The following is a 13,226-nucleotide window of genomic DNA, read 5'->3' on the forward strand; positions in this document are numbered from 1 at the left end:
ATTGTTTTAAAGGTTATAATGATACCTGTTTGAAATATGAGGATGCGCACCTGTCAAGCAGCTATTAGGCGAGTAAGGCCAGAGACGTATGTGCTCTTAAACAGGAATTAATATATGGAATTATGTGTGCATCTTTGAATAACTGAAAGAATTCATTTCCTTTAAATATCATTTTTGTCATATAAAGTTTTAAGAGATAATAATGTTTGTCCACTTTTATAGCTTATTTAAACTTGCAGTTAACAGCATGTTTGCCGCATAGCCTACCTTATAGTTTATTTCAGTAATATTGCTGTTTTAATAATACAATTTACATGTCAATTCTGCTTCCTTGTCTGTTTATTAATTGCATTATGCTGTTATGTTAAGTTATATGTGGATATGAGACGTCTATTGCCATCATATAAATACTTATTCAAATCATATGCGGAATAATGTGTGCATCTTTGAATAACTGTAAGAATACAGTTCCTTTGAAAAAAAATTTTGTCAAAGATTTGAGAAATAATGTTGTTGAGGATATTTATTGAAGACGTTTGCCGTTGAATACTCTCGTCTATAATATGTAAATCACATAGAAAATATATAATATGGTATAATGCACAGTTACCCTGCTAATTTTAATTTATATGTGTATATAAATAAACCTTTGCTGCTGATTTAATTTATTCATGTCCTGACCACCAGGCTACAGATTTTAAACATCCTTAATCCACACTTACTAGTCTATCAAATAATATCTCATGGTCAATCATCATTTGCTAGTGAGTTTCTGGTTACTTGTGCTGCGCAGCATATGAAGTGTTTTATTGAGCGCTGCATTTAAAAATATGTCTTTCCAAAGCAAGATCTTAGACTCTCATTGATGGTATAAAGTTAAGCCCCCCTGGTTTCTTTTGGTTCATATGAATTCATTTTGACATACTGTATAAGATGCACCTGACTATAAGTTGCAGGACCAGCATAAGATGCACCTGACTATAAGTTGCAGGACCAGCAAAACTACGAAAAAAGTGTTATTTATAATCCGGTAAAAATACGGTATTATTATTATTATTATTATTATCAGTATTCAGTGAAACTTAAGAGTGCCTAAAAATGCTTGAAAAGTCATAAATCTTTGCCCAGGCGTCAAGAGTGGTGAAAATGTACATGTGGTTTAGGCTTTGAAATTAGGCGTGGAAAAAAATGGCGGTAACACTTTATTTTACGACCCGCAAAGTACCGCGTAATTAAACCGAATTTACAGCGTACCTATTTGTGGCAACAGGGTGCCTCTACAGTGCGTACTTGTAGGTATAAGGGAACGGTGTTTTGGGTTTGGGGTAATAAGGGGGTAAGAATATATGGAAAATTGTGAATGGTTTATTCTCTAAGTATTTCATAACTACAGGGTACCTATTGTAATATTACGTGGTATGTATGAATTATGTCTACGAGTAATATGGTCTATTGATTTTTTGTTATATATTTTTTCATATTTGCTACTTACCTGATGAAAGTGTATTGTATAGCCTACAGTTGATGTCTACAAGCCACGTCCGCAAGTAGGATATAACAGCACAATAAAAATAATAGCAACTTGTACCTCTTTGATCTGTATATGTATACAGGAGTTACCAGGTAACTCTTATATTTGTGGGCTGTAAATTAAAGTGGTGCTTATTCTCCACTTGTTCCGTGTATGTACCAGGTAACTCTTACCTTTGCGGGCTGTAAATTAAAGTGGCGCTTGTTACAGCCTTGTTCTGTGTATTTACCAGGTAACTCTCATATTTGCGGGCTGTAAGTGTAAAAAGTTTTTAAAACCTCTTAAAGAACTTTCACCTCAGGATCGCGTTCCAGCAAACCTCCTGCAGACGGGTGCGCGCTCTACGCCTGCGCAGTACGCATGTAGTCGTCTTTTTCTTTAGCACGACCTGGATACCCATGTGCTGTTGTTTCATTCTGGTTTGCCATTGCATAAATTATTTGGCTAAAATACTTGCGCTTACACATGTTGCAAAGTTTTATTCTACCAATGATAACACCTATTAAAAAACAAAACAAATAGCGTGCTGCTTTGTGGTCATCATTGTGTCATTTGAAATAAAAGAGTTTCAGAGTCAAGCATATCCAATTGCAAAGCACCACTTCAAATATGTCCGCAAATGTTAGAGTTACCTGGTAAATAGGGAATAAGTTGCTATTTTTAGGGTACTTGCCTTAAAAAAAGATAGCCACATTAAATCAGCTGGACTTTTGTTATTAAAAGCAAGTAATATAGGCTACTAAAATAAAAGTGATGTGCTGTTGTGTTTGTTTGCTGATGTGGCTTGTAGACATTGACTGTATACAACATTCAGTAATCAATATGAAAAATTCACAAGAAAATCATAAAAAATGAATATATAATTTCCCGTAGACTTGACTGTCATACATACCACGTAATATTACAATAGGTACCCTGTAGTTATAAAATACTTAGAGTATAAATAATTATATTCTTACCCCCTTATTACCCCAAACTTAAAATATTATTCCCGTATACCTACAAGTACGTACTGTAGAGGTACCCTGTTGTTACAAATAGGTACGCTGTAAATTCTGTTTAATTATGCGGTACTTTGCGGGTCGTAAAATAAAGTGTTACCAAAATGGCTTTATAGTGCCACCTACAAATTTATAATGAAGCAGCCCTCTGACTGTGTTTGACGTACTTGGAGCGAAGCCATAAACCAAACAGGAGGTCAGCTATTTTAAGTTATTTCTATCTCGTCCTCGACCACTGATCTACTGGCTGTCCTTCACCGTGATGCCCAGCCGATGCCTGACCAATGACTACCAGCTGAACCAGTTTAATCCCCTTACCCGTTTCATATCCCTATCATTTTTATATATATAAATATATATGTATCTCTCTAACAGGCTTGTGCACAATTCAGAATTTCAGAATTGGCCTCCATTCAATTCATGAATTGGAATTTGAATTGAATTGACTCCGCCCTACAGGAAGTTGAATTGGAATTGGAATGACAGGAAGTGGAATTAAATTCATTGCAATTCAAAGAAATTCCACAGTCACACAACAGAAAGAATCTCACATACATTCAGTGTTAGGAAAGTTACTTTAGAAAATTGTTTGGCAACCCTTTTAAATACTTGGTAAAATTAAAGCATTCTGGGAAATGAAGTCATGTTACATCATGTTCCATAAAATTACAATTGCAAAAAAATCTAACTTAATTACTTGTTATGTGACTAGAGTTTTTAAAATTAATTGCTAGGGGAAAACATTTCCTGTTAATGTAATCTGTACAAACGAATATATTTATAGAATATGTAATGCAATCATATCTGACATATACTGAAAGTTTCATTTTTAACACTTCACTTCCTGTATAAAATGTATAAGAATTTCTTTGAATTTCTATTGAATTGCAATTCTGCTTCCTTTAATTCAAATTCGAATTGTAATTCTAGATCCAGTTTTTGACATAAATTCAAATTCAATTCAAATTCAAGAATTGAATTGGAATTTTGGAGTCATTCTCAATTCAATTCTGAATTCTGCACAAGCCTGCTCTCTAAAGGGTTTTTCTCCTTCTAGGAGTTTTCCCACAGGGTTTTTCTCCTAGGGTTTTTTCATCCCATAGAGAGTCAGCCAACATTGGCTTAACTTAGTACTTTCCTGTATACGTTACTTTATTACTATGCTCGCCAACATTGGCTTAACTTAGCACTTTCCTGTATACGTTATATTATTACTACGATCGCTTGTGCGGTTTATTCTTAGCCGCTGTATTCTGCTTCTTATATTATTTATCGATTTTTCTGTGTTTTCCCCTACATCTATTCATGTAAAGCTGCTTTGAAACAATTAACAAGTGTAAAAAAGCGCTATATAAATACAATTGAATTGAATTGATTTTTGCACAATCAATGTCATTTCAAGGTTTTATACTTTAACAAACTTTAATAAGTTAAATTATTAAAATTGTTATTATCAGTTTATTTAAGTTAAAAGGGAATCTGTTGTTCTTTAGTATTGCTGGCACCATAGTGTAGCAGTGTTTAAAATGATGTTCTTGGATGTTTATTACAACTCTGTTCTGTAAGGGTTAACCCTCTGGGGTCTAAGGGGTTTTTAGGGCCCTGGGGAAGTTTTGACATGCACTGACATTTGTGCTTTTTCCAGTTGCTTAAAAACATATATATGGCAAAAGTCTCATAACACTAAGTTCAGCACAAACTGGGCTACAATATTATATGATCAACATGTATGTACATGTTTGTATTTTTGAGAGAAAAATGTTTATGCGTGGTTTTTGAAAAAGCTAAATTTTTAAGTCACTGATACAAGTCCACAAAACTCATTCTAAACATGTTTTCCCAAGACTTTACAAAACAGGATCTAGTAGTCTAGAGTTTTTTCTTCAAAATGATGTGAAAATCATCTGGCTTGCTCATTCACATGAAACAATATATTGATTTACAATTTCTAAGACACATTTGCTTGGGAAAGGCCGTATGCGTGGAGGCGTGAAAGCTCCTGAATAATCAGTGATTGACAGCTGAGGAACAAAACAGTCGCATAATGAGCCGCATAATGAGCCACATAATGAGCACTGTAGGAATGTTCAACAGGAATGTAACTTTCCCTGTAGTAAAACCATGATAAGGTGTACTTGGGAATTTCTAACAAAAAAATTATATATATATTAGGGGTGTAACGGTACGCAAAAATCACGGTTCGGTGCGAACCCCGGTTTTGAAGCCACGGTTCGGTTCATTTTCGGTACAGTAAGGGAGAAATGCAAACATTGAACTGCAGGTTGTTTATTACTATAAACTTTTTTTTACAATTTGTTTACACTTTTTTAAACACTTTTTATTAAAATATAACATATAAAATATATATAAAATGAAAAAATAATAAATAAAATACTACTGCAAAGTTCTTTTTTTTACATTATTTTATAACAGAAGGTAACTCTTTTCTAAACCTTCTCTTAAACTTTTTCTACTAAAACCTTGAACTAACAAATTCAATTCCTGAATACATTTATGAACTATTTGCCTACATTTTTGCCACCAAAAATTTTCTGTTTTGATTTATTTTGGATTGTTTAACTCACAGTATTGAATTGGCTATGTACCATCTCTGTATAAAAATAATATTACTGCTCTATGTGTAACTGCATAGCAAGCAACATGATGATATACTTATTATACACTCATTTTGAGATTAGTGAGTTGCATACCTAGCCATCTTTGATCTTTTGCATGTTTCTCCTAATCTTTGCTTGTGTCGTCAATGTAAGCTGTAACGAACCCCTCCGCAGCTGAGTGACAGCTGAGTAACCCCGGGTTACAGCTCTTCTCTGTCCCGACCAGCTGATCGCATTGGCACAATGATATGATTGACGTGATGTGCAGATGAAAAATCTGATCACACATTCCTTATTCTCGCTGTCACAGAAAGCGCGTCTCATGAATGCGTAGCAACGAAAGACGCGCATCCTCTCACGCACTTTTGAAAGAACAAAGCAGCGCGTTGACACGCGTTTAACATGCGCTTTTAGATACGACACGTAAACGTTTACATCAATAATCAAACGTATATACAACTAAGTAAATAAAAATCTTTCTGCGGGCCGAATTATGTTATATGTTTGACAGAAGACTTGCGCTGAACGCGGAGACTTCCGCCACTTAATATGTTCGTGCGGAAACGCACGTATTATGTTCCGCATACACGTACCGTTACACCCCTAATATATATATATATATATATATATATATATAATGTGTGTATATATAGAAATATTTTCTATTAATTTTACAAGTATACCTTTAAAAACCATAGTAATCATAGTAAAGGTACTGTTACCATGATAAGATTTAGTTGGGAATTTATAACAAAAAAATTATAGGCCTATATATAATGTGTGTATATATAGAAATATATAGAAATATTTTCTAATAATTTCACAAGTATACCTTTAAAAACCATAGTAATCATAGTAAAGGTACTGTTACCATGATAAGGTTTCGTTGGGAATTTATAACAAAAAAATTATAGGCCTATATATAATGTGTGTATATATAGAAATATACCATTACGCCATTACTCCCTCACGTGTTGATCATGAAAACAGTAATGCGAGTGATCCTGTGTTTATTAAACTTGCTGTGCGGAGATATAACCTTAGACGCAAGTAAATAAGGATTGTACTGTTTGCAATCGCGTATTTTATACGAATACCAAAACCGCGTTGATTTCCTGACTCGTGTGTTTGTGTATGTGCGTTTCCCCTCGCGTGAAATGTTTGACGGAAGAACAAACTCGCGTCTGGAGATATTGACACACATACGCAAGTAAATAAGGATTTAGATGTCATGTTTTGGTGCATTAGGATGAAACAACAAGGAATGGAGAGACTGGATTGTGGATTGCGTATCCATTGACTGCAGGACTGGAGGCACAAGTTATGCATATGGTTGTTTCTGCATGTTCACTTCAATGGCGCGGGGGTGTGGCGATCTCATCTCATTATAGATAATCAGGTAACGTTAGAGAGATGGTCTCTCTACTACTTCTCATACAGTTTACACCGAATGACAATATATGTTTTCGATCTCACTGAAAAATAAAGAGTTTGCGGCGCCGCAGCCGACCCCAGAGTGTTAAAGCTGAGTTTCTGTTCTCTTTGCCATGTGATGTTGTGCACGCTCGGGGGCGGGCGCGCGACTGGATGTGTAAGGCATGAGCATCGGCCTAAGGGTGCTCGGTTAAAATAAAGCCAGGAGTTTTGTTAAACGAGTGTCTGTGCATTTCTCTTGAATGCTACACTGGTGTCAGAAGTAAACAAAGTAAACGTCGGTGACGGTACTGCTGTCAACTTACACTATGCGAGATGCGGAAGCAGGCTTAAACACCACAGTTTGAACGGGGTGAGAGGAGGATGTTTCTAGAAGCTCAGAGCGCGTCGGGGTGGGCTTCTGATCTGTTTGCAGCGGAGAAGGACAGTTTGGAGTTGCACAAAGCTCGAGTAAAAGAAGCCACCAGGGAGATGGCTGCAATAGCGGGTCTTTCGGGTCTTGAACCGAACACCACCGAGGGTCACCGAATGTTCGCGAGGTCAGTAAAGAAAGATGGCGTCGCCCATGGACGCACGTGGTCCCCAGATGTAAACAGTAATGGCGGCGCGCATAGAATCACGCGGCCCCGGGATGTAAACAGTAATGGCGGCGCGCATGAAACCATGTCATGACGGTGCGTATGGAACCGCGCTGTCGCGGGATGTAAGCAATCACGGAGGCGCGCAGGGAATCACGCTGCCCCGAGATGTAAACAGCAATGGCGGCGTGGGCGGGACCACGGCTGCGGTAACCATAAAGACCCCAAAATTCTCCGGTAAGGCTGACTGGGAAGCTTTTCATGCACAATTTGAACTGTTGGCTCATGCTGGCAAATGGTCAGAAGACCGTAAAGCTTTGGAACTGGCTGTGTGCCTTACTGATAATGCTCTAAACTGCTTACTGTTGCTTAACCCTGAAGACAGACATAATTACAAGGCGCTCGTCGGGGCATTGAAACGGCGTTTTGGACAGTTTGAACAGCCGGGGCTTCTGCGTTCTGAACTGGGAAATAGACGCAGACACCCAGGAGAGCAACTGCGTACATTGGCGAACAACATAGAGAGTTTGACTCGTCGGGCATATGCACACATGCCACCAGCTGTCCAGGGAGAGCTCGCCAGAGATCAGTTGTGGTCAGTGGAGGTACGGTTGCAGTCCCCATACAGGCAACCCCTGCGAATACACCTCCCGCCAGCAAGGAAAGGGTGCCCCGGCAGAACACTTCTGGTTCTCCGGCGTTCCCACGTGTGAATTTAGGTGGAGGAACCCTGGCTCTGGATGCACAGGGTAAACAGCCACGGCCTCAGAGGAATCGGAGGCCGCCGCGGCGTTTCCAAGATTTTATGTGTATCCTCGAGGACAAGGAACTTATTGGGGGTTGTAGCAGTGTTTAAAATTATGTTCTTGGATGTTTATTAAAACTCTGTTCTGTAAGGGTTAAAGCTGAGTTTCTGTTCTCTTTGCCATGTATTGCCTGAAATGTGATTGGGGTTTTTATTTTTGTTTTGGGCTGTGATGTTGTGCACGCTTGGGGGCGGGCGCGCGACTGGATGTGTAAGGCGTGAGCATCGGCCTACGGGTGCTCGGTTAAAATAAAGCCAGGAGTTTTGTTAAACGAGTGTCTGTGCATTTCTCTTGAATGCTACAATACCATAAATCCTGCCCTCACAGCTAAGAAAACCAAACTGAACAACCGTAGCTCCAAAACTGTCATATGAAACGAACCGTGGCATTTATGTATCGTTACACCCTACATAACAGGATAAAATGCTTTGAGTGTGAGTTATGTGAGAACATTTTATCATGGCTATATATAGAGCTCTCAAGTCAAACATGCATTTTAGCTAGTTCACATGCTGACACGCCACAGCTTGAATTCCCTTACGAAAATTAACCATGTTTTTTGTGGTAAAAGTGAAGTAACCAGGATTTTTTGTGAATTGATTACTATTAGCAAAACCATGGTTTTACTACAGTAACCATGATTTAACTATGGTTTTTGGAAACTATGGTTGTCAAAACCACAATTGTTTTGTGGTAACGATGGTTTTACTACAGTAACCATGGTGTTTTGTTTTAACTGTAGTAAAACCATAGTTCATTTCCGTAAGGGTTTCTCATGCTGAAAAGTAATTGATAACTTTTCCTGCTAATTAATGGACGAGGTGCAGGCATACACAGGAAAGTCATCGCAAAAACACTAGAGAGAGCTGTTTTCAACCAGGTATCTTCCATTCAAACTCTGAACGACCTACTCGATCACACACTGTAAAAAAAGTCCGTAAAAATTTCAATGTTATTGCAGCTGGGTTGCCGGCAATTCACCGCAGATCCACACCTACGTTATTTACTGGCAAGAGTTTGCTCAAAGTCAAATAAACCCTAAACATCAACAAGTCTCTATCTTCACAGAACAAAACCACACAATAACAACTTCATGCAAAGCATTCTGGGAACCAGAAATCATCATCAACCTTTTTCTGTTTTTTGCTTCAGATTTTGTTTCCCAGAATGTTTTGCCCGATGCTGCTCTCCTAGTTTTACCCTGTAAAGACAAAGACCTAAATGTTCATTTAACTTTGAACAAAATGTTGCCAGCAAATAACATAAATACAAATCCACGGCAAGTTACTGGCAACTCAGCTGCAATTTCTACGGATTTTTTTTACAGTGCAAGCAGTGAAACAGCACTGCTGTCGGTCAGGGAAGCATTACGGCTAGCTAAGACAGAATCCAAATCATAGATTCTGGTTTTACTAGACATTCTGGCAGCCTTTGACCCAGTCAATCATCAGATAATACTTGCCTAAGTTTTAGCTTATAATACACCATAGATAATTTATTATAGCATGTTAAAATTGCCACTTTGTGTGAGCAAACATTTTCCGTTTTGAGTTTGTCGTTTTAAATGAAAATGCAAACACTGATCGCAATAATGGTGGTTAGTTGAAATTGAAAATCAGTTGTGCTGTCAATTGTTGTGCAGATTAAGAGGGTATTATTGTAATAAAACTCGTTTTCTACAGCACTCATGCTTGCAGAGAATGGAACAACCCAGTAACTTTGTTATGGTAAACTTTTTCACGTTTTCTAGGTAATAGGCACACTGGGGACCCGAAAGTCAGATTTTCATTATATTTCCACTTTAATGTTGTATGGAGGCAATATAATTTTTTTACCAAACCAGGCCTGCTGGTCCCCTTCAATCTCAATTGCAAGGCCAAAATCAGCTAACTTCACAGCTGCACCTTTGGATTTGGAAGCCAAGAGCAGGTTCTCTGGCTAGACACATGAAAAACAAACAAGAGAATCAGAAAAATACTTATTAATATGTATTGACAAATCCATTAAGTTTGCACATAATTACATGGAAAGTCGGTCACATATGTAACATGTTTACTGGAGAATACTGTGGAATGCTTCATTTATGGAACTAAATTAAGTCAATATGTGAATGACAATTTCAAATAGTATAAAAACATCTGGCAAAAGGCTAAAGGGCCAATCACACTATGGGAGATAACAATTAACCCCTTTGCATTCCTGCTATATTTTGCAAAAATGCCTAAAAAAAACATACCCAAAGTAAATTGCATACTGTTCTTGAAGTATTTGGAGTATATGCATGGTTATGCATATCTTTTGAAAGGTAAGACTCTGAGGTTTGTTCCTATACAGTCAGAATCACTGCAAGTGTCACTGTTATAAAGTAATAGAATTTTAAACACACTGAAAGAGGGGAAAAAATATTCTGCCTACTTTTTTTGTAAACAGTTGCCTGCAGATGACTAATAATGGGGAGCTATTAGCTAAAAACACATTGGGATCATAGCATGAAGCCTTACTAAGCTTTACCAAGCAAATTTGATTACAATATCTTAGAAAATGTGTCTTTTTCACATGTTTATCCAAGTTTATGTCTAGGCGGCCTTCTAAAATGGGCACTTGGAGACACCAAATGGCCCTTTGTAACCATTGACATAACATGCTGTTTTTCTTGAATGCTTCAATGTACAATCATATTTTTGGACTCTAATGAATGGTTACACTTAGAGCTACTCTATTTCTAGTCCAAATTCACTGTCAATATTTGCTGACACATAGTAAATGAAGCATAAACACATAGTGTTGAAAAAAACTAAATTCTTGAAACTATACTTGTGAAAATAAAGAGACAAAACAAGTGCTATAGTAATAAAATACTTTTAATATTAGAACAAAACACAATCTAAATATATAAACGTATAAAAACTATTTAGAAATTTTACAATAATATTACAGGTTATTGGCAACATGCCACTCGTTATAACAATCACTGCTTGGCAAAAAGCACAAAGGCACATCACATGAAGAACATTTTACAGTAGTCTTTGCATGGCAGTGCCTGTACCTTAGACGACCTGTGGTGCTGTCTCCACTAATATGCAAAGGGTTGTGATGTGCTCTGTGTGAAGTGGGCGATGGAGCGGGTATGTCAGCAGCCGCTGCCAGCTACTCACTACCCCTAAATGCCTTCTGGTGCATTGGCACCTCCCCTTTACCTTTAGTGATATGCTTGTAAATCAGAAAGGCATTCACAATGGCAATGTCTAAGAAATGATAAAAAAGGCCTTTACCACTTCTGGGTTTTGTGGATCAATTTATAATAGCTGATTAGGGCATTGGAAAGGTCCACTCCACCCGTGCACCTATACTGATCAAACACAAGCAATAGCAGATTTTTTCTGGGTTTGCGGACATAGAAAACTTTTACCTTCTTTGCCTTTAGGATGGAAAGGAAAATGTACAAGAGTACGACTAATACAGGAGATTCATATAATGGAATGGGATTTCGATTACAAGTCAGAACCAAAGGACACAAGTAACCTTAGAGTTAAGAGAGGTTACGAATCAGATCCTACAGTATACATAGACGCAATAGGTCAACCCAGAGGTATACCAAATCAATTTAAGGCCCGAGATGAAATTAAAGCAGGTTTTGAGTCAATATTCATTTGGATTTCACAAAATAAAAATACAGAATGGATCAATTATATATACTATAACCAGCAGAGATTCATTAACCACACCAATGAAGCTTTAACTTCACTTGGAGAGCAACTAGATGCAACCAGTAAAATGACATGGCAAAATAGACTCGCGCTTAATTGGATATTAGCGGATAAAGGAGGAGTGTGTATTTTATTTTCTAATTACTGCTGTACTTTCATTCCTAATAATACAGCACCAGAAGGTACGTTTACAAAAGCCATGACCAAACTCAAAGAGTTACAGATTGAAATGGCAACTAATGCCGGAAGGGATGAGAAAATGTGGGATTGGTTCGATTTAAAACTAGGAGCATGGGGAGCTTGGTTAGCAAAATTAGGAATATTTGTAGGAGTAGCGATCGGCATCGGAGGACTATTATTTTGTTGTGTCATACCGCAATTAAAATCCCTCGTTATCAAAGCTACTGTTAAACAAATGGAAATGACAACTTATCAGGATGATAAAAAACTAAAGGCACAAAATGATCAGTCCGTGCATTACCAGGACTTACTTTACAGAACAGTAATGAACCTACAGTTAGTAAATGAATATTCAAGCACCTCTGAGGAGGATGAAAACGAGGAATAAAAGCAAATCTCAAGCGCATGTAGGTTAAGTATAATCAAAACGTATTACACGAATCTTACTTAAAATGTATTATTAGGTGGTACTTTTGTTTTATTGATTTGAGTTTACTTTTTGTTTTGGGTTTTATATGTATGCTTAGCTTTAGTTTATATTGGGTTTTATATGTATGCTTAGCTTTAGTTTATATTGGGGAATTTTATATACACTTGTGTTATTCAATTTAATTTACATGTCTCTCGTGTTTATCGTGCATACATAACTTAGATTGTAGTATCAATTATTTCAATTTACTTATTTTATTTGGTTTGATTTAAATTTACATTTTACTTTATGGTTATCATACATACTTAGTTTTGTTGATTATTTCTGGTTACTTATCTTTTGATTTAACTTTATATTTACTTTATAATTATTATGCATGCTTTACTTAATTTTGTTTATTTCTACTTACTTGGTTTGATTTTACTTTACAGTTATTTGTTCTCTATGCATACTTTATTTTTGTTTTAATTACTTACTATATTATTGCTTTTCATTTGCCAACATTTATATATACGGTATGATTATCATATATTTTGTACCATGTATTTACCCAGTTTTACCACATATGTTCAATATGACTACAACAGCTGCAGACAAGTGCAGAACCAATTGCACACAAACTGTTTATGTAGGACTTAAGTTCTTTTACTTTTACATTCAAAGACAAAATAAGAATGGAAAGATGTTTGCTCTTATTGTCCATAATTCGAAGTGCAGTGGCATAATTTAGTAATTGGTAATGTATAGTGGTTTTCTTTAACCACAATATATAGTGACAGGGCCGGCCCTGGCCAATTTGCGGCCCTAGGCAAGATTTCACCTGGTGCCCTTTAGAATCACAATTGTGTTCCAATCATTTTGTTCATAAACTTACACAGAAAAAAATGCACAGCTTTGTCTAGTTTTTCTTAATTTTGAAAATATTTTGGAAACACACACAA

At 36.8% G+C, this 13,226-nt stretch overlaps 1 protein-coding gene across 7 annotated transcripts in view; it reads right to left on the minus strand.

The window, feature by feature from the left end:
- Positions 1-13,226, minus strand: part of camk2a (calcium/calmodulin-dependent protein kinase II alpha) — a 496,915-nt gene that overhangs the window by 314,775 nt on the left and 168,914 nt on the right. For all 7 annotated transcript variants that reach the window (XM_073871008.1, XM_073871010.1, XM_073871009.1 and 4 more), the window contains one exon: positions 9,804-9,906. In XM_073871008.1, the coding sequence (XP_073727109.1) occupies positions 9,804-9,906 (103 nt within the window). The remainder of the gene's footprint in view (positions 1-9,803; positions 9,907-13,226) is intronic.

The sequence above is a fragment of the Misgurnus anguillicaudatus genome, chromosome 9 (assembly GCF_027580225.2).
Source record: "Misgurnus anguillicaudatus chromosome 9, ASM2758022v2, whole genome shotgun sequence".
Classification (NCBI taxonomy): Eukaryota; Metazoa; Chordata; class Actinopteri; order Cypriniformes; family Cobitidae; genus Misgurnus; species Misgurnus anguillicaudatus.